The sequence below is a fragment of the Dermacentor variabilis genome, chromosome 11 (assembly GCF_050947875.1).
Source record: "Dermacentor variabilis isolate Ectoservices chromosome 11, ASM5094787v1, whole genome shotgun sequence".
In the NCBI taxonomy this organism is placed as follows: Eukaryota; Metazoa; Arthropoda; class Arachnida; order Ixodida; family Ixodidae; genus Dermacentor; species Dermacentor variabilis.
The window spans coordinates 96,981,326-97,003,632 of record NC_134578.1 but is presented as its reverse complement, the minus strand read 5'-3'; the positions used below and the strand labels follow the sequence as shown (position 1 = coordinate 97,003,632).

Here is a 22,307-nt window from a genome sequence, read left to right as displayed (position 1 = left end):
GGCTGCAAAGCTCTCAGACACGGTCGGAATGGGTATATCGGAGACGACGATTTGCTCCGGAAGCACCAGTCTGAGTCTTCGCAGCTTCAAGGAGATCTCTTCTTCTGGCAGTCCGCCAAACGAGGCATGAGCCTGCCGGATCACATTATCTCGTATTTTAGCGAAGAGGGCTGTGACATATTCGTTCTTGCGGTGAGTGCTTACTACGTCGGCCAAGTACGCCTGCTCGATTTCACAAAAGTCCAGCGCCTGACAAGAAATGCTTAGCGACTGTGCGTCAGGCCTAAGCGCGGCTGCTTCAACCACGTCATGCGTCTTCAGGGCTGAGCATACAACTGCGTAGGCAACCGTGGCTGGCTGAAGAGAAGCGTTAGCAAGGATGTTCATGAGGCCATTTAGGCTGTCGCCTTCTTGAGTCTCAAACGTGGTCGCGTTTGGATGCAACGGAAGCAGCAGATCGTTTAATATCGCTGTCCAGTCACCTTCTGGCAAGCCGAAAAATGGGGAGTTATTTATGTTCCGAGACAGGATTTTCGAGCTATTATTTTCACGGAGTGCGGCCACGTTCTCTTCGATCTGGTGCAGCTCATCGATGGTAACGGTCGTGTTGAGTGCGTTGTTAAAAGATTCCAAGGCGAACCGCAGCATGTCTTCGTACGCCTTCTGCGAGATGCAGCCGCCGTTTCTCCGAACGATCAAAACTGTACCTGCCTCGGACATCTCGAACGAAACCACGGAGGGCAAGCCATACCTGAGGGACAGCTGCGCCAAGAGGCGAGCCATGCGAAGGAAGTCCATTCGCGGCGCCGGAGTCCCGGCCTTCACGATTGCCGTCACGTAGTCGGCGATGTCTTCGGGACTGCGCTCTTCGTCCCACAGCCCTCGCCTAAGAGCTGCGAGCATCTCGCTCGCAGCGCTGGTGGTCTCCGCAGGACCAGCCACTTCCACGAGGTTCAGCTGCTGGATGACCCGGAAAAGCGGAGACAGGTGTTCAACCTCACCGGCGTCTATCCTGGAACACACGTGCCCGTAGAAATCTTCGCAAGGATCGACGCTAGAATTAATGCCACGGAGCACCGTCTGAAGCTCGTTGGGGCAGCAGAACTGTTCTGTCGCGTGGTCTGTCAGGTGGGCCCTACTGGCGCCTCCCAGCACTTGGGAGAGGAGTATGACGAAGAGGAAGGGCCCCACAACCACGACCAGGCATACCGCCAGTCTGAGTAACTTGACGGAGGTCGGCTTGTTAAGCAGAGACTTGCCTCGGGACGTGACTTCTGGCGCTGTCGTGGGCAGTGGGACTCGCGGTGCCTTCTGAGGAACTTGCACTCCTGCCGTGTCATCGTAGCTGTCGCTCTTACACAGGGTTGTGCTTGGTGCGTCCATTGCTGATGGCGTTCGAGCACGTCGCTTTCTTTTTCTTCTACCGCCTGCTGCTGTGACATTAAATCAATCCACGCACACTCAAGAGAAAGGGCTGGATCGTGCGCATAATATACATGCAGGACCGATAGAAAGTTCAGAAACGCGTCTAGACGAGAGAAAAAAAATTAAATAGAAAGCACCCACAAGTAAAACCTTCCAATATGAGAAAATAATAAGTCGGAGGATATAGAAGAAATAGTCAGTGTAGGAAATTGAGCAAGGATACCCTTTTTTATCGATGATACATTGGTGTTTGGCTTAATTTTCCGTTACTAATGTCACCTGCATCCACTGTCGGAGATAGGTCAAGGGTCGCATCGCATTGGGAAAACGTTGATTTATTACAAAAAAAACAACATAAATTTTCAGGGCAGAATCAAAAGAAGGGAAATAATTAGATATGCTAAGAATGTTTCGAGAAAATCGCCTTAAAGCAAGTAGAAATTTCTCCACGGCTGGGTAAGCTAATCCTCTGACGGGGTCCAAGAGAGGAGGCTACCAGAGAAATAATATCGGAAATTAGCGCAGGCGCGTAGACATATTTCTTAACTTCATCCGCGCAGGAGCGTAGACAATCACTCGCAGGCGCGTAGGGATTACACTCCTTCCCGTGTGCTCATGGCGTATGATGCGTTGCTGCTGCTAATAGATAACGTTATGCTTCAAGCCTCTGCGGCGAAAAAGTTCTCACAACGACCGACGGTCACCCATCTTATCTAATAGTTTGGACACGAAAGACGCTCACCCTTTTCAATCGCTTGACTGTGTTGATTCTTACAAAAGGACACAACTAGTCACGCAGAATTTCATACTGGATTAGCCATACCAGGTATACCTATGGCAGAGCGTATATATATTCAAATAGTTGCCATGTATGACAGAGGCATGTCCCAGTCGCAAATTGCGACAGTTACGGAGCACGCATATACTTCAACAGACAGTTTTCATGTGACGCCACGGACGCAGCTCTCACTGCGCCAGTACCCAAACATAGCGGCTACGATGGCGTCAATGCATTGCATTATCACGCGCGCATTGTTTCGCTTATTGACGGTGACTGTTTTTCACCGGTTTGTCGCTGTTATCGCTTTGTCGTTCGACATAAGATGGGCCCATCGCGCTGTCATGTTGTCACGTTTCTTGATTACACTCCTTCTGGACGTGCCAGTACCTAAAGATTGCGGTCGGGATGACGTCGGTCCAAACTATCTATTGCCAGGATTGTTAAGCGTACCGCCATGAAGCCCGCCTAGGAAACCTGCCCCGGGGACGCCGACCGAGGGCAACGATATCCGACGAAGACTAGCGTATCCTGAATGCTGCAAAGTAAGACCCGGTTTTGACCGCGAAGGAGATCAGAAACGACCTCGGCCTTAGCGCTAGCCCAAGCTATAGGTGATGCGGCGTCTTCATGAAGGTTGCCTCCGCAGCCTCGTGCCGCCTAGGAAGCCACTGCTGTCTGGCATGAACAAAGCCAAATGGCTGGTATTCGCCCAGGAGCACCAGACATGGACTGCACAGGACTGGAGTAGAGTGTCGTGTTCTCGGACGAGTCTATACATCCCCGACCCGATGCGACCAGTACCAACGTGTCTGTAGGACTAGTAACACAAGGTATGATCGTTGGCCTCACATTTGTACAACACCTAAACTCGAGAATGAGACATCGAAGTAGTCAGTAATCCGTTAGCTACGATATAGTCACTATGTTGCTGCGTATAGTCACTCTACGCATGCTTTGCTTTCCTTGGAGAACTTACCTTGCCACCTGTGCAGAGGGAGAGATTTGAGCAGACGCAGTAAACTGCTTGTCGGTTAACATTTCCTGGTTCTCCCTCGTAAAACGCACGTTTCGGCAGGGCTTCACTGAGCCGCTGCTCGAGCACCTTATCGGTGCTGCGCTATCGACCGCCGAAACACGCTGACGCCCAATTCTCCGTCATGCTCTATCAGACGCAACCAACGCCTTCGTTGTGCACTACTGTATTCGGAATCCGTGTTTGCATATCACGCCCAAATAAGGACGCATCACTGACAAACATTCTTTAATTTTCACAGATTTGAAGGAGGAAATCTTCAGCGAGTGGCCAGCACCGGACGCTGCTCCGTCAACTTCTAAGGAGTCGTATTAAAGGACGCATTCGGGCGCTTAGTGTGTCTCGAAGGCCGCTTCGATGCTGCCTCATACAGGGATCTCCTAGACGGCACCCTGTTCCCCCCCGTCCTTGACGGGTCCTTTCAGGACGTCTTCTTTTACTACCAGCAACACATGAGCCCTGTCCATATGGCAGTATCGGTGACTCGGTTTTGGGAGCAAAGAGGCATTACGGTGCTAGATAGTGGCAACCGCAAGGGCCCTACTCGAATATAGCGGAAGATGTCCGGGGTGCCATAAAGCGGTACGCGTCTCATCGACCGCTTCACAGAGCCTCGGTCGATGAACCGTGGGCGGCCGTCGAGGCCCAGTGAAATCGTCTGGCGCATACCGACCTCGCCGTCGTTCGTCTGTTCAACAGCCTGCCCCGCCGAATGGCAGCCGTCGTGGCTGCTCGAGGCGACATGACGAAGTACTAGTATAACAGGAGACCAAAGCCAAGTGGGCAGATCTAGCGTGCATAAAGCTTTGAGCTAGGGAAGACGTTATTTTGGGCTACTTTCTTTAAAGAATAAAAGTTCGTAATTATTCCTACTTCTCTCATTCATATCTCTGTTTTAGCGAGCGCGCAGCATGCCGCAAGCCCTACTCCGAAACTATGCGAGTCGTGCTAACACATCGCGAAAGAATGTTCATTCAAGCGCTGCGAAACGCGCGCGGTGTCAGTTCGTACCACCACGCGACCGTGGTGCAGAAACCACGTCTTCCAGCACTCCAGCGTAGGCACAGCCGATTATTTTTTTGTTCGGTTAATCATTCATTATTTTAGCCTTTAAAGGGCCCCTCACGAGGCCCCATAGCAAATTTTGGTTATACGCTGTAAGTGGTTACGTGTCCTCTAGGAAGCGTTCTGCCACAATTTTTTTTTTTCAAATCGGCTCATTAATAGCCGAGATAGAAAAAACTGGAGGACGCTTAAGCTTCGCCTTCAAGAGTGGAACGCGACAGCGTTCCCGTCGACCCGCCAAGGCGTGTGAGGTGAGGTGAGAAAACTTTTATTGTCTGTAATGGGTGACACCGGAGCTCCGGTACCGCTCGTAGGCGTCCAGGGAGCCCGATGTCACCCTAAGGGGCAGGTGTTAGTAGACGAAGCGGTTTGCCGCTTCGGCTGCCAGACGGACAATGTTGGCCTGTACCGCCGGGTCTTCGCTATGAAGCGCGGTCTCCCATGCTTCTTCGTCCTTGAATAAATTATATCCTGGGGAGTAGCTGCACTCCCATAGGATATGTCTTAGGGTTCCTATTTTATCGCAGAATCTGCAGAATTGGTCCTCCGGGTTTCCCGTTTGCGTGAGATATCTCCATCTGGGAGACATGTGGTTTTTGGCTTGCAGGCGGCGCCAGGTGACTGCCTCTGCGGACGTGAGGGACCTATCCGGGAGTGGATATTTCCGACGTCCTAATCTGTAGTGCTCTGTGACCTCGTGGTAGGTCGCGAGCGTCTCGACCTTAAAGTTAGGTTGAGGCTGCCGTCCCCCCCGGATAATGAGCGCTCGGGCGAGGGCGTTGGCGGCTTCGTTTCCTGGTATGTTGGAGTGAGCGGGGGCCCAGGTTATGGTGATCCCTCTGTCTATGTTACCTTTCGATATTATGCTGTACGCGTAGTCTGATATTTTGCCTTTGCAGAAATTCCTTACTGCCGATTTGCTGTCGCTAACGATCACCCTCGCGTCCGTACTAACGCACGCTAGGGCGATGGCTGCTTCCTCCGCTGCCGTGGCGTCTACTCCGCTCGTATATATCGCGCCCTGTTCTGCGCCGGACCCGTCGACTACCAAGGCGTGTAAGACAATGGGCTACGGCGCAGCGACTACGCGCCCCGCATCGGACGCGGTGAGCGTCGAGCAACGCAGCGTTCGGCGCGACAACGAAATGTGCGCCTGAGCAAGCGACGCACGCCTGAGCCTTACAAACAGCTCGTTTCTAAGGCAACACCGCGTTCACTAGAGGCGCTTTTGAACCGCTTTGAAGCATCGAACTCGTGGCTCAGTGGTATAACGTCTCCGTCTCACACTCCGGAGACCCTGGTTCGATTCCCACCCAGCCCATCTTGGAAGTTGCTTTTTATTTATGAAGTGCCTGCCGTGATTTATCGCTCACGGCCAACGCCGCTGACGCCGACACCGACGACACCGGCTTTTCTGCGACACGAGCTCCTTAACGCTATCGCGTTAATATTTCAGCGCCGCGAACCCATGGTTTCAGCAGGCGGGCTCCACTGCATAGCGAGACTCTCTCTCCGCTCGCCCTGCCTAGCCTCCGCAAGCGAGATTCCTTCCCTGCGTTCTCCCATGCTGGACCTCGAGATTCGCGTAACGCATACGTCACGGGCTCCGCCTTCACTTTTTTTCTCCTCGCTTCTTTTTTTTCGGCGATGCGCACTTCCGCTGGCGGCGTTGCGCGCGAGCTGTAATCCTTTCGCCCAGCGCACGATTTTGCGTGCTGTGCGCAAGGACACATGACTAGCGGTGTAATTCAGCGCTACACGAATACTGAGGCAGAACATCCGGATCGCAGACCATGATCACGGGGCACTGAAACGCGGTTGAAGATGACATAGTTTCGGTACCTGCGCATATGACCACACAAGCGTGGAAACAAGCAGACAAAGCGGAAGTACATCTCTTGCTTTGGTGCGAAGTAAAAAAACACGCAGACATTCCGTTTGTGTGTTTTATTATTTCTCTAAACTTCAATTCGTCGATTCAAGCAACAGATCAGACAAATAACAGATGGTGCCTTGAATAATCCTCGAAGTCACGTGTCACCACGAGTGACGTCACACTGCGGACCCGACTACGTGGGCGCAGGCGCACGAGTATGTCATCCTCCGGCCACTCCTGCTTGTAGCGCGGCGGCCGCGAAGAGAAAAAAAAAACGGCTTTCGGTTTGAAATTTCAGATCCTTTCGCGGCGCGTAGCGATGTAATACTATGCAGACACGATCGTTATGGGGCAATTCTCTGCGCTTGTCAGCTCAAAGTGGCCAGACCTGGTGAGGGGCGCTTGTAATCGATTAATCGCTCTCGACGCAGGGTTTTTCGTCTATTATATGATTAATCGAAATTTTGGCTGGGCACGTTAAAAAGGTTGAAACAATGTTATCTAGTTTTGCAGGGTTCTATATTAAACTTTGAGAACTGGAACGAAGTTAGAAATGCAAGTGTATAAAGTTTGATAAAGAATACTCTTTAATTTGTTAAACACTAAATAGAGTTGACACTAGTGGCCTTTGAAAAGATAAACAATGTATGTTATAAAATGGTACTTAGAGCACCCTTTAAACAAGACACATGGCACTAGTTAGTCCCTATACAGTTAAACAAGAAATATGTAAAATGGCAAAAGTGAAAGGTGAAGCCCAAATAGAATATGCAAGAACTTGCAATGTGCACAGGCGAAAAGAAAATTACTGGTTTAGGATTTTAATCCACGCGCTCTTTCCTATAGAGCAAAAATTGGCCGGGATATTTTGGTGAAACCGACACCTTCTTTGAATGGGCAAAAAAAATTATGGGGTTTTACGTGCCAAAACCACGATCTCATTATGAGTGACGCCGTAGTGGGGGACTCCGGAGATTTGGACCACCTAGGGTTCTTTAACGGGCTTCTTGAATGAGCACTCAACCAGCATGCCAGCACAGAGGCTCGAGAACGTGCTGCAAACCGGCGCAAATGCTGTGCCACGTCTTTAGTGGACTGGGAGTGACACTACGATCAACGACTGCAGGTTTATATAGTATATGCCTTGAATTGCGAGGGCATTTCACGTCTCCGGCTTCGCGGGCGGCGTGGTAGCGTGTGCGCGGTGGGGGGGGGGGGGCAGGGGGGAGGGGAAGAGAAGGAAAGCGCCCGACATGGCATCACTCTGGATTCTGAAAAAAAGAAAAGAAACAGTCTGTCGCGTGGTTTGTGCCGCGGGTGTACGGGCACGCAGGGAGCGAGTGACACAGAGGCGCTTCTCAGCCCAACGAACAAGAACACGCCCCCATTATTAGGCACGAATGCATAAAGATGCACGAAGTCGCCGGTGGCGCCACGTACTGGTTGCAGCCTAAAAAATTAAATTATGGCGTTTTACGTGCCAAAACCACTTTGTGATTTTGAGGCACGCCGCAATGGAGGACTCCGAAAATTTCGACCACCTGGGGTTCTTTAACGTGCACTTAAACCTATGTACACGGGTGCTTTCGCCCCCATCGATATGTGGCCGCCGTAGCCGGGATTCGATCCCGCGACCTCGTGCTCAGCAGCCTAACACCATAGCCACTGAGCAACCACGGCGGGTCGGTTGCAGCCTAACGCACGGGCTAAACTGTGGTGACCTCTACCACTTTCGACAGCCGCTCTACCACAGCCGTACAGTCGGTGCTCGAGCAGCGCCATTCTATGGTTGTATTGCGCTTAGTGTTGCACTATGCGCAATACAATCACGAACGTCCACCAACTAGCCCCGTTCGTTGCTTTACTAAACCGCCGTTCTAGTACGATTTCAAAATTGCCGCGCCGCTCCTGTAAAACTCTCGAAAACGATTAATCGCACTTGTCTAATCGATCAACTCCATTAAATGAAAGGTGCACAAAGACGAAGGCTAATCGTTCCGCGGGATAATTTTAATCGATTAATCGTTCGTCACTATTACCGACCCTACTCCGGCGGCATCGCCATAGAATAAAGAACGCGTCACCGCGAAACACAGACCGTCGGCCGGACGCACCCTTCGCGCGCTCAGTTTCAGTTGCTGAGCACCGCACAGTGCGTGTACTGCAGCGGCAGTTCTCTTTCGCGCTTCCCTAAGAATACCTGGCGCCATCTAGCGCTGCCGGCCCGAAGCCTGTGTGTGCAATCCCCCCCCCCCTCCAGCAGCCGATCTCCCTCCCGCGCCTCCCAAAAGAATCTTGACTACGCGACTGCTCAGGACAACTTGCTTCGTGTGCAGGTTCACTTCGTGCAGGAGTGGTTGAAACAAGCGGCGTTGTGCACCTGAATTTGCAATAATTACGCTAGAGGGCAGCGGTAGCGAGAATAGCGGAGAGTGCGATTGTTAGGGTGCCGTGTCGTTGCAACTACAGAATGCGCAAAGTGACCTTGAGTTGTAGTCGGAGTTGAAACGTAAGCAAATCTCGTTACGTAAGTTTTACGCCTTTTATGTGGCGGCGACCTTTAATTATATGCCTAGAAGTCGTCTAAGCACATATACTACGTTACACCACCCCCGTGCAGCGTTAGGAAACCTACGCGGCGAACAGACTGAGAAGCCAACACAATGGATCCCGGCTGTGCACAAGGAGGACACCAGTTACGTTTCTGTAGTGCGCTGAAGACTTCTTTGAATTTCAAACATAAAGAAAAAAAATAGACAAGCGAGAATCTGCACGTTCTTGCGTCAACCGAGTTTTGACACTGTAGTACGCAATGTTGTCAAAATGTATGTCGTTAAATAATTACAAACATCATTTGAAATGCTTGCAAAGGACCGGCAGGTTGTTCTGCAAATGTTTCCTGTCACATTTAACAAAACCAGGAAATCCTTCGCCGTTTTACTTACTCGTTTCTGTACCTGCGTGCCGTTACAGAGCGCTATTTGAAAGGTGAAACAAACATTTGTACTGACTGGCGATCACAAACGATTTGAATTTAGCGCCTCCTTTAGTCTCGAACAAAATGGCTCTTTATAGGTGTATTGCCAATGCACGCCGCCATGCATCCTCTCCAAACACCAATCCACTCATGTGGCGCTGCGAACGCTGATGTCCATCGCAACATTTATCACCCTGCTTTGTCGCTTTGGTCACTTGACAACTTGACGCTATTTGTGACGCTGATTCACAGAGATACAGCCAATACAGCTTACTGTAGATTCTAGAAATCAGTCGTGGAGGCTGCCATTAAAGTTAAGTGCGGTCCTAAACGTATACAACTATCAAATTTGTAGGTGAATTATTTCGTGTCAATTGTAGTTTTTTTAAATAACAACAAATATTTGATTATTTTATATATCAGTTGCTATTCGAATAATTAACCAATTATGAGTCGTAGTAGGCCTTGGCCAACCTCAAGCCCGCAGAAAGCAATTTTGAAAATGGCCGCCGACTTTGCTAGTCAATTTCGTGCTATTCGCTCTCAGCCAAGTGTCACCGTTAGAAGCGTTTTCGAGCGTCCATGTTACGGCCCAGTGATGGACTCGTATGATTACAGCAAGGTAAGAAAATGTGGTGTTTCTGTTTCCTTATAGCGCGAGGTCTACGCGTGACACGAACATAAAACGACCGCACGCCGAGCCGACGGCGCCCGCTCTTATCAGCCGTGGTTCAGCCGCTCTGCGATATCGAGTTCTTGATGACCCGACCGTGACTGCAATGAACCTTCTTCAGTTTTTTAAGCTCACTTCTTCTCTTAGCTCATGCAAAACACATGGCAATTCAATTTCGTTTTGCAAACCTGCGTCGACAACAGGTCACTGTGAACCGCTTCTGTAAAAACATGAGTTCAATAGCTGTTGACTGATTGCTGGAGTGCTTAGGCGGAGAGCTAATTACCGCGTCGTCACATTTCAACTGCTGCTGATCCGAACGACAGCTAAGCTCAGTCGTAGTTAAGGGGAATTCAGCAAGTGCAAATTGAATTCAGCGTGTTGCAGCCCGGACACTCGGTCAGCTTAGCTTTCTGTAGTCGCCGGCGATACAAACCGTTTCTGCTGGGTGAGTTCTTGGTTGTTATTGGTTACAGCGCATTGTCTCTAGCGAACTGCTCGCTGCATTTGTATTAATTGCTAGCGCCAAAAGTCTACAGGCGAGGCAGAGTCGCGCTGGAAACTCGTTATTGCAGACGCATTCGTAAACGGGGTAGCTGTGTAGGGTGCATCGAAAGCAGTAACGATACTAATATAACTCGTCAAAGTCGCAATGTCAAAATGACGCGATTATCAAGTTCGTAACTAGTTTCGCGCCATTGCGAGGGAACTCGGTGGCAAATGCATCGTTACTCCTGCGATACTTTGGGACCATCGAGCACTCTTGTATTTCAACGGGCTACCAGCTGCAGAATTGTAAGGGACATTGTTTGTCTAGTGCCCCTTTCAGTATATATCGCAGAATTGCGGTCTCACACACCTGCAATTATCTCCACCTTTCAACCGGTGAAACACTATCCTCATAATTATAATTAGCTTCACGTTAAAGGGGCACGAAGGAGTAATATTAACGTAAGCTGTGTTAAATGACGCAACCACTCTTACCATGGGAAAAGTCCTGGTTAGCTAAAATAGAGGCAAACGCAAAGCAGGTGTTCACGCCCCCCCCCAAAGTTTCCACACCTGCTTGCCATGAGCACGGATTTTGAGAGCCTGCTCCGGTATGGGTAATAACTTACCGGTAAAGGAGAATTGCATTGCGTTGTAAAAGAATTGGGCATTCAAACTACCAAGTTTCTGGAATTTATCTGTGCTAAAATACTTCGATATCCGCAGCGTATGACTGACACAACGGTGCCGAGATTTGGGTGCAAAATTAATGGAAGGCTTGACATTCGTTGTCTTCTCTGATAATGAACCTTTTCCCTTCGAGTCAATAAAAGTATGGCATCGAAGGATACTGTGTGATGATATGGTTTGGTTATAATTTCTTTAAAAGGACTGAAGAGAAAAATCAGCCTAGCCGTATCAGCAATTTGTGCTTCTACAATGCCGAGAAAGCCGCTCTTATTATGAGAGGAGGCTTCATAAGCCGGAAAAGTGCAAGAACAAAAGACGGATCGGCACGCCGCTTTGAATTATGCCGTGGGCAGCGTTAGCTTTGTTAAGCAGCGAAGTTGTGGTTAAAGGGCCTTCAAAAGTTTGAAGCGTTAACGGACGTTTCCTATTATTAAAGTTGTACGATTTGGGTTGTTTTTGCAGTCTGCGTACGAGCCACAATTTTGCATTCACAAGCTGAATACGGCCCGACTCTTTGCTCGTTTTCTCAGTGCACTTGAAAGGGATGCCATGCGATGTATGTATGTGTGTGTATGAGACTACACATGTCACTGAGCTGAGAACTTTCAGGTGCCAGCTCAGTGGCACATCGGTAGTCTCACTTCTGCATCACTCCTGGCCCCCCATTTTCAAGCGAAGCTTGTATTGGCTCACAAGTTTCGGTGGCCATGTCATGCAAAGAAACCCAATTGCTCCCAGAGAAGACCAGCTGTGCAAAAGCGCACACAATAGGGCGGTTTGATTCGTTACGCACTCACGCCACGCGCGCAATCAAGCAGAGCCGTTTCCCTTCCGCCGGGGAGGAAAAAAGCAGGAAACTATCGCGCGCGCTGCGCCAGCTTCGTTTTCGTCCAGTTCCCTCTGGGAAAACGGATGGGACGTCCACGCGTTGTGCGCTCCCCCGAGGAGTGGGCAGCCTTCGATGAGGGGCGGTGAGAACTCGCCCGTGAAAGGGCTCGCCGATCCAGCCGTTAAAGCCGCCCGAGCTCGGGTAATCGGACAGCAATGAGAAAGTGATCCTGAGCTGAGGGAGTGGAAGGCCGAAGCAATCCAGCACCGTTAAGGTGGAGCCACATGGTGCGCTTTTCGCTTGGCGAACGCCCCCGCCACTGCTGACGCGTTGGCACCTGTATGAGCACGCCGGACGCGCGCCGGCCGCGCCGCGTTTGCCGGTTGTTCCGCTGAGCTGCTGCGCCAAGATGAGCGGAGGGCAACACCATCTGGGGGCGTTAAGGGAACTAATGCGTGACGTATAGCGTGACGTGGACTCGCGCTGCACTGTCATTGGTGGACGCGGCCGCTGCAACGCGACGCCACGCGTTCAACTTCCAACAGCATCACGTGGGTGCGAGATTTTTGCGGGGCCGTTCGTCGAAACGACGCCCGGGCCCCCATGCCGCACGTAAATCGCGCCATGCGGTTCCAGCACCACCTGTGCGTTACTTAACCGTGAAGAAGGTAAAGTGCATGCTGGACAAGCTTCGCTTACCCCATTTTCCAGTAGGGGAAGGGTTAGTCATTTTTTTCTACCCCTTTCCCTACCACAAGTGTTGATCAACTTGCTCAAATTTCTCTTCATAAATTGGAGTCTCAGAAGTGAGCTTCAAGCTCACATTCTTTCAAACGTGTCATATTTTTTCTCTTCTTCCTTGTGGGAGCACTTTAATGCTGCTAGTGCAAGGCTGCAAAAGTAGTCTCTTCTGTGAACAGCAAAGCACGGCAGTGAATGAGCTCGTGGTTATCACCAGTCTAAGGAGACTGTAAAAGTGTTGCATTGTTTTGTCGGCCATTATCGTACATCGGCAAAATAAGCTGATACCCACTTGTTGCTCTCTTGCCGAATATTTTTGCAGGCTATGCACCCACTCACACTCGTGTGAATTCACTCATTGACACTCACTAGCATTGACACTCACTAGCAGTCACCTCTTTCACGCTTAATGGCAGCCATTCACTCTGACTTTCTCATCCGCTCCTGCTCACCCAGTGCTCACTGATGTGCATACGTCCACTCACATTCCTGCAGTCACTCACTTTGACTTAAAATCACTCTCGCTGACTTCCGTTTTTACTCGTATTAACCTACATGAACTCCTGTTCATACTCTCACGCTTCATCGCTCCCTGACGCCCTGCTGGCACCTTAACCCTTTCAGGCATGAAGTAATTCTGTTCTCTGGATTTAAGGTTTAACCACATTTCTTGCATCTTCAGGATGAGGAAAAGCTGACTGCTGCAGAACACATTGAAAATTTTCATTTCTCATTGACTTTTGTCTAGTTCAGGAAATGTTACCCACAAAGCTCCCTCCCCTCTCTCGCATCAGGCGGGAAAGAGTGGCAGGAGGGCTAGGGGAAAGAGATTGTACAGGTGAGCCCACATTTAATAAACAGCATCGTCATGTTGAACTGTTAAAAGCAAAAATCACAGTAATGCCGGATGCATTTGTTATAGCTGAGCAGTTGTGATAAGTAAACATGCAAGAATAAGCCGACACAATGACTAAAATATTATTGTTTTCAAAAGTATTTGGTACTTTGCATCTCCATTGCAGACCTAATAATCATGGTTTCTATATTATTACAAAGCAGACAAGCGCTCATCACCGAGAGCTTTGTTGCAGACGAGCTGTTTCAGCAATGCAACAAACTCGACCGTGGTTGACACGTTTGCAGATGGTGGTATTTGTTCCGCCATCTCCTCGCTTTCTTCATTCGAGTTATTGCTGACAAATCTCTGTATATCATGGTCAGCGCCCTCATCCCTGCATGAATCCGCAAAGTCAGTTTTGTCGTCCACACCTTAGAAGTCATCCTAACCAATGTCAGCAGCACTCATCTGTGCTTCAACTATGCACCATCATAAATCCATGGGCTAGTTGCTGTTGCTTTTGAAGTCCGCAGTTCCAGGCTGGCCTGCATCACACACAAATTCATCCTTGTGAACACAGTTTTTAGTGTAATGTACGGCAACTTCCATTGAAGCTTTCTCTTATCATTTTCATTATTGTACTTTCATGTTGGCATTAGAAAAGTTTGGAGCCATGACATGTTCATCCGATCTGAGACATGCTGCCATAAAGCCACAATACTGTCACTTTATCAGCATTGATAATAATGGAGCATTTATTCATTATTTGTTCATTCACTTTCCCTTAAGGCCCTAGGGGATCTGAGAGGGGAGTTGGTACAATGTTAATAAATACAATGCAACAACTGCTACAATAGAAGCAATACAATCAACAACCATGACAGGAATGATAGGTAGTTATTGACAAAGCAGGTTCATAGCAGGACTTCTAGAAGCATTAAAGGGACACTAAAGAGAAAAATTGTTTTTTCTATCAGTAAATCAGCCTGCTGCAATATCAGAAATATTACTCCTACCAAGATCAGACACTTGGTGGGCCAGAAAAAAATTAAGCACATAAGAAGGGCGGCACCGCCATCTTGAAGTTGCACCAACTCATCGTGACATGGATTTTGACCACGTCTGCTTGGATCCACTTAATTTAGTGGTAAGGATAGGCTACATTGTATTCTAAGGGAGCCAAAGACTGTATATGGGAAGTTTCGCCAACTTAACTGATAAAAAGTTTAATATTTATTGGGCCTGGACATGCAGCCTGAATTTAAGGTTTTTAGAGCCAACGTGACCCAAATAAATAAAGGTACTTTGAAATTCGTGACATCATACTGGCTTACTGGCATTATAGTCCTGGCTCGTAATTCAAGAAATGAAACTTTGAACTTCACTTTTTCTTCTAATAATTGACCTATTCTATAATTAATAAGAGTTTTCAAAGTAACCTTTATTAGTCTAAATTGATTCATTCTTCTTATTTAGTGTCCCTTCAATATCTCTAATGACGACAATATTGTGTGGAAGACGATTGCAATGTGAACATGTAATGGCCATGGATTACTTATAACATTTAATACTTGAAAATAGAATGCCTACTTTGACAATGATCAAGTGTATTGGGCACTGTAGGATGATTTTGTTGGCTTATCCTTAAGGAATGAATTGTTATGATAAATATAACAAAGGCAACAAAGGCAAGAAACTTTTCTATGATAAAAAAGGATGGTTAAGGAAAGTGTGTCCTTCGTGGCTGCAACACTAGCGGTGCAATGACAATGAAAAATAATGAAATGTAATGCACGGTTTCTCGGCTACGAATCTTTCAAGACCAGAATACCATATAGCTGCTACATATTCTAGTTAGGACCAATGTTTTTATGAAGCTGCAACTTTGAAGATACAGGGGCCTGAGAAATTTCTGCGTAGGTGACCTAACATACCACTGGCATTGTTAGTTGTTTAATCAATGCGAGTTTTCCGAGATAAGCCACACGAGGTAACTGGGATTGTATTAAGTGGGCTTGACGGCATGTAGTGTGAGGAAATAGCTAAACGTGCAGGCTCGGGATTGTCGGTTTACGTTGGGACAGGGGTAATTCAATATTGCCGAATGATGCTTTCATCCTGCGGTTGGCATGAAATAGTTCGATGGTGACAATAGCGAAATGTCTGCCTGCCTGCAGAAGTGGCTGGAGGCACAGAACTACCAGGTGCGTGGATTCGTGGACGGCTTCCTGGAATTGTCAGAGGACTGTGATGCTGAGCTGGTTCCCGTCAACAGCCCCTCTTCCAGCAAGAAGGTGGCCCATGCACTGCCTGCAGATGTGGAGCTCTTCAACCAGGCCCTCAAGTCATCAGCGACTGCGCAGGCGGCTTGGGCAGAGCTGGACCCACATGCACGTTGCACGCACCTATACAAGTGAGTCCAGTGTGACCTGCCTCAAAGGGCTGTGGTTTACGTGGCAGGTATCAGTGATAAAATGATGTGAGGCATAAAGTATGACACCAAACCTGGACTGATTCGCTTGGAGACCAATGTCTGACCGATATACAATGGCATGGGTTCATTCGTCATGCACCCATCCCAGCAAAGTGTCGGGAAAGCTCAAATCAGTTTCCCAAAAAGTTCTTGCAGAGCCCGTGCTTCAGCATTCCAACAGCCCTCTCTTCCAAGCCATTCACTTGCGGGTGATAGGGCACAGTGCGCAAGTGTTTGATGCCATTCTGCTTTATGAAGGACTGAAATTGCGTACTCGTAAACTGCGGCCCATTATTGGAGACAAACGTTCGCGGCAGACCAAACCTGCCGAACGTTGTTCACAGTGCTTTACTTGTCTTCGCTGTGGTGGTTGTTTTCAATACTAATAGGCTTGCTTCGATCCATTTCGTATGGGAGTCTGCTGCCATTAGCAGCATTTGTCCGTCGATAGGGCCTACATAATTAGTGTGCACTCCCGAGCATCTTTTGTTAGTGCCCGGCCACGGAACAGGCTTTTTCGCTGGTGGCATGCTGCAGCATTCTATGCAAGTCGGGCAGGCTCTGGCAATACGTCTTCGATATCTTTATTGAGAGCCGGGTACCAAAAAGGGAGCGAGCCAGATTTTTTATTGCTGTAATACCCTGGTATATGTCATGTAGTAGACGAAGCATCGACTTTCGGACCATAGGATTTGACTCAATGACCCCAGTAGATGACACCGTGGCTACAAATTGGTTCATTCTTCTTGTGAAAAAATGGGCGTAGGCCTTCGTCTCTTGCCTGCAATTTATGCACCAAGCCATCACAAATGTATTGTTCAGCCTTCATTAATGCAGCTTCTTTCGTCGTTCTTGCTAAGCCTCTTGATATCACTAGCCCACTGTCAAAATGCCTGGTAAACAACACATACTTGCATTCGTCCTTAGCTGTAATTGCACCGATATGTCATGTGATTGTTGTACTGGAAGGTGGCTCAGGGCATGAGCAACAATCACTGCCTTTCCTGGCTTGAATTCGATGCGATAAGACTATCTGTTCAACAGCAGAGATGACCGCTGAATGCAGGCCGCTGCTAGAGCTGGAGCCGGCTACTCTGTACTATATAGATGTAGCAGCAACTTGTGGTCTGTAATCATGGTAAAATCATAACCCAAGATGTACTTGTGTGGCCCCAAACACAACGGCCAGCGCCTCCCGTTCAATGTTAGAGTAATTACGCTCTGCAAGCAAAAGTGTCTGTGAGCGAATTACGCTCGGCAAGTGAAAGTGTGTGCGAGCGGAATCCGACCGGCCGATCGTCTCTGTAAGTATGGGGGTAAAATGCCATGCCAAGACCACAAGGAGGTGTGTCGGTTTCTAAAATGAGTGGTTCTTTTGGATCATAATGGCGAAAAAATTGAGCTTTGCTTATCAGTGACTTGACTTCTTCGAATGCCTTATCTTGTGCTGTCCCCCTTGGCCAGGGCAAATTCTTATGCAGCAGTTCATACAGCTGTGTAAGCACCATTGCCGTGTTCTTCAGAAATGCCTGAGTGCTTCCAGATTTTTCAAACGGTGAAGCACCTGTGACTTGAAAAAGCTTCACAGAATAAAGTGTGAATATTTCTCAAATGTTGATGAATGTATCTTTATCCGTGTCCAGCAAATAGTTTGCTTAGGCGCTTGTGACACATAGAAAGGTGAGCGTGTGCCACGCGCATGTGCTTTCAGTTAAAAAATGCATGGTACGGATGGCATGCACTCGCGCGCGGCAGCAAATGCGTTAACACAATGTTACTTGCTGTTCATTGATTCAACGTTGAGCCTTCACGTTCGAAAGCCTTGAGAATGTCACGGCAGCACAAATTGGGTCAGCAACCAAGATTGTTCAAAGTAGCCTCCAGGGTCTTTCCAGAGTAGGTAACCAGTACTTTCTGCTGGCCCTCGATTGGAAGCTTGCCGAGAAAACACTTAGACGGTAAAGGTGTGTTCAGCCCAGGCCATCATTGCTTGTACATTGAATATGTTGCCCAAGCTATAGTCAACACTGGTGATCCTGTGTCCAGTTGCATTTTTATCTGCACGCCATTCTACTGCAAGGTGCAGCAGACCGATTGGGCAAGGCTTACTGAATGAGCGTGAAGACTCAAGAGATGCTCCTCGTAGTGGTCGCCGTCTGATACTTGCTCCCGCGCAGAGCCCCACCGTCTTGTCATGCGGACGCACATGCTGGCACATGCGTGCTAGATGGCCCCACCGATGACACCTAAAGCACTCCGCTTGATGGAACTTACACTGACTGGTCTTGTGTGGATACCACTGCTGCAGCATGAGCAGCCTAAATTTGTCCGCAGGAATGAGTTTCCAAAATTGCATTTGCTTGCTATCATCTGAATTTTCACAATGAAATCACTCATCTCATTTGGTAGCTGATTTTTTGTGAAGAATTTGTGACTACATGATTTCGTTCCCTTTTGGAACGAAGTGTTCCGCTAGCAGCTTGGCAGCATTGTTAAGCAACTGGACCTCGGAATGGTGCACAGTGGCCAGCAAGGTGGTCAACAGCCTTGGTGCTTTACTCCACAATTAGAAGCGTCCTGTGCTTCTTCCGGTTGACGATGCCGTGAACCTCAAAGTAGGATTCCAGGCGTTTCTGATAGGTGTCCCATTTGTCTTCGTCCTCATCCAAAGACGGTGGCCCACCCTATGCAGCCATGCACAGGGCACCCCAACGCTGCCCCAATGCTGGTTTGATATCCTCGTCACCACTGTTACAGACTGACACACTAACAAGGACTGAACGTTTATTAAAAGCATTCATTCTTAAGAACTTCGGGGCTCATGACGTTCACTTGAGCATGTGCCATCGAAGACGCTCCTTAAGTGCACAGAATGGCTCGTCACGAGTTGTAGAGTGCTGATATTGATACAGCATAGTTATTCAGCAGAAAGCGTTGTAGTTCAAAAATAATTGCCCTGCGAAACATGCAGTGAGATTACTTCTATGATAGCACTATTTGACCACATGACTGTTGCAGCGTTGCCTGCTAAAAACATATTCCACAACAGGACGATGTACACACAGTAATTCTGAATGGATAAAACCATGGTGTAACTTAACTACCTCTGGTGTAGACGAGTGAAAAAGTACGAGTGTCAGAACGAGTCCTGCTCTAGTCTACAATGGAGAAAGTAGGTGGGTTTGATTCCCACTGCTGATATGCGTCGGCGTCCAGGTTGGCCCGGGTGTAGGGAACGGGCAGGGTTTGTGGTACATCAGGTACAGGTGTGTTGATACTTGCGATATGAATTAAGCCACAGTATGGCAGACTGGCTCAGTCGGTACAGGTGTCCACTTCGATATGATAGAATAGGCATTCTCCAGTTTCACCGTGGGCACAAACGGCGCTACTGTAAGTGCATGTTAGAGCTCTACAGAATGGCCATGAAAGACAATAAAACACTTCTTTTGTTCATTTGAGAAATTTGAAGCCACACATATAATTTTCTACACTGTGGCTGGGCACTTGACAACTAAACGCTTTGGACAAAAATTTGGTAGTTTTCAACTGATGCAACCAAACCAGGAAGACAATGAAATATGACCGACTCGAGGGGAGGCGTGAAAATCCCTATATGGAATTGCTTTTCAGTAAAAGCTCTCGGAAATTCTCAAGTTTAGTGTTTGACTCCTTTAGAATGCAGTGTAGTCAATACTTAACGAAAACATGTTTAACTAGGCCCGAGTTGGCGACGTCAAATTTCATTGTCATAGCAAGCCATTGTGGGAATTTTCACTCGGCATCGCCACCTGTATCTTGTTCTCACTGCAAAATGGGCTTATTTTGGTCTCACAGAACGGTAGCTTTCTAACACAGCTCAAATAATTTTTCTCTTTAGTGTCCTTTTAAGCGGCTCTACTTTACGATCTTCCATGCATCTATATACATAAGAACAGAAAAAATTGTGTTGCTCAGCTCAGCAACACAATTGCAGCATCGAAGTGGGCGATATGCTGAGTTTGACGAGGTTTGTTAAATTTGGAAGAGAATGCAGATGCACTGGTTGCATGTAGATATGTTGCCCGCCACAGCGGTGGGAGGTATAAGTTCCGTTTGAAGGCTGTAAATGAGGTTAATTAACCAACCCTACAGCTTTGGTGAGTTTTCCTCAATTAGCATGCAGTGCTTGTTTTATAACCAGTTTGGCCAAACTGAAATAGCAGTTGCCCTTTATGTGACTTCTCCTGACAGTCTCTGTGCGCTTGCAGCGTGGCGCGCAGCGTGCAGAAGCACTTCACGAGCTTTGGCGAGATGGAGAGCCTTCAGTCGGGCAAGGTCCTGCCCTTCAGCATGGAGGAGGCTACACAGATGGTGCGGTACTTGTACCACTGCGCCGGTGTTGCCATGACTCTCAGCGAGCGCTTCCCGGCATCGCGGCCAAAGGGTAAGACAACCGCTGTGGGGCATTTCACTTCTTAGGTGTTCCTGCGGCAAAATTAAAAAGGTTGGCTGAAAATTTGTGTTAATTGGTGGACAGGGTGTCTACCAACCGGGAAAACCGGGAATTCTCAGGGATTTTTAGCAGTCTGGAAAAACTCAGGGAAAACTCAGGAAATTTGTGCCTCTATCAGGGAAAATTAGCTGTAATTTTATTGAAAGGGTCGAAAGTCGCCGTAATGCTGGCTCGAGTAACAGACAGGAATCGTAACGAATCGTCTTTGACGCCCTGTTGTCGGCAGGAGGAGTTGCCAGTGTAGTCAACGGCCGACTTTCCGGATTCCCGATAATTTGGACGGCTTCGCGGCACCACCACGTCCCCCATAGAGTCAATGTATCAGAACATCTGAAATTTCGGACGCAAGAACTCTTTGCCGTCCGATTTTCCGGACGTTCTGCATGACCGCAGGTCCGAAACTGCATTAATCAAAGCCACCACCGCTGCCACTTTGATTACCTCGCCGCCTCGAACCGGCGCTATCGCACGCAGATCCGCTGGCAGCCGTAGCCAACACTGCGGCAACGCTACGCCTAGCTGCTTCGAAGTTCGCTATTAAGCTTCTTGCCGTTCGATGCCGTGTTTCTTCATTGCTCCGCTGTCGGCAATAATTTTGGCTTCGAAGCTCGGAAAGCACCGCGCGTTCCATGATGCTGGTTCCGGAAAGTTAGTTTCGCCTCAGTACAGTCGTGTGACGCGGTGAAGCATTAGCAAAAGTATTGCAGTGAAGCTTAACAAGCGCAGGAAGGGGCAATTGTCATGGGACGCAATATGTATTCCTTAATTTTACACGCGTGCACCCGCCCTCTCCTGTCACAGTAAGAGCACCGCTAGGCCTAATAAGTGTACTGACAGGCATTGAGCTTTTCCAGACGTGCCTGTGTCGGTTTGAGCCCTTAAGAGCAGTAAAAGACATGCATTTATTTTGTCCGACTGCCTGATCTTTCGGAAGTTTTCGCGGCCCCTAGGGGGTCCGAAAAATTGGACGTTGACTAAACCAGGGTGTCTACCAACCGGCAAAACCGGGAATTCTCAGGGATTTTGAGTAGTCTGGAAAAAGTCAGGGAATACTCAGGGAATTTGGGCCTCTATCAGGGAAAATTAGCGGCAATTTTATTGAAAGGGTCGAAAGTCGCAGTAATGCTGGCTCGAGTAACAGACAGGAATCGTAATGAATCGTCTTTGACGCCCTGTCGTCGGCTGGAGGAGTTGCCAGTGTACAGTCAACGACCGACTTTCCGGATTCCCGATAATTTGGACGGCTTCGCGACACCGCCACGTATCCCATAGAGTCAACGTATCAGAACGCGTGACATTTCCGACGCAAGAACTCTTGGCCGTCCACTTTTCCGGACGTTTTGCCGTGACCGCAGGTCCGAAACGGCAATAATCAAAGGCACCACCGCTGCCATTTTGATTACTTCGCCACCTCGAACCGGCACTCTCGCACGCAGATCCGCTGGCAGCTGTTGCCCCCACTGCGGCAACGCTAGACCTAGCTGCTTCGACGTTCGCTATGAAGCTTCTTGCCGTTGGATGCCGAGTTTTTTATTGAAAGAATTAGCTGCTGTCGGCAATGGCACGGACTCCGCCTTTGTGGTCCTCGCGATTGGCTTAGAAACTCGAAAAACACGGTGCGTTGCATAATGCCCGTTCCTGAAAGTCAGCTTCGCCTCCATACAGAAATGTTACTAGGTGAAGCATACGTAAAAGTATTGCAGTGAAGCATAACAAGCGTGGGAAGGGGCTATTGCCACGGAACACAGTATGCATTCCTTAATACACGCGTGCACCCGGTATTTCCTGTCACAGTACGAGCACCTATATTCTTAATATGTGTACCGACAGGCCTTCAGAGCGTTTTCGAACGTGCCTGTGGCGGTTTGAGCCCCCAAAAGCACTAAATGACACGCATTTATTTTTTTCCAACTGGCCGATTT

General features: G+C 48.6%; 1 protein-coding gene across 1 annotated transcript in view; it reads left to right on the top strand.

The window, feature by feature from the left end:
• Positions 1-9,653: 9,653 nt before the first annotated feature.
• LOC142563898 (aldehyde dehydrogenase family 16 member A1-like) overlaps positions 9,654-22,307 on the top strand; it is an 81,795-nt gene continuing 69,141 nt past the window's right edge. The window contains exons 1-3 of the mRNA XM_075674598.1: positions 9,654-9,779; positions 15,595-15,830; positions 20,141-20,316. Coding sequence (XP_075530713.1) covers positions 9,660-9,779; positions 15,595-15,830; positions 20,141-20,316 — 532 coding nt within the window. The 5' untranslated portion in view covers positions 9,654-9,659. The remainder of the gene's footprint in view (positions 9,780-15,594; positions 15,831-20,140; positions 20,317-22,307) is intronic.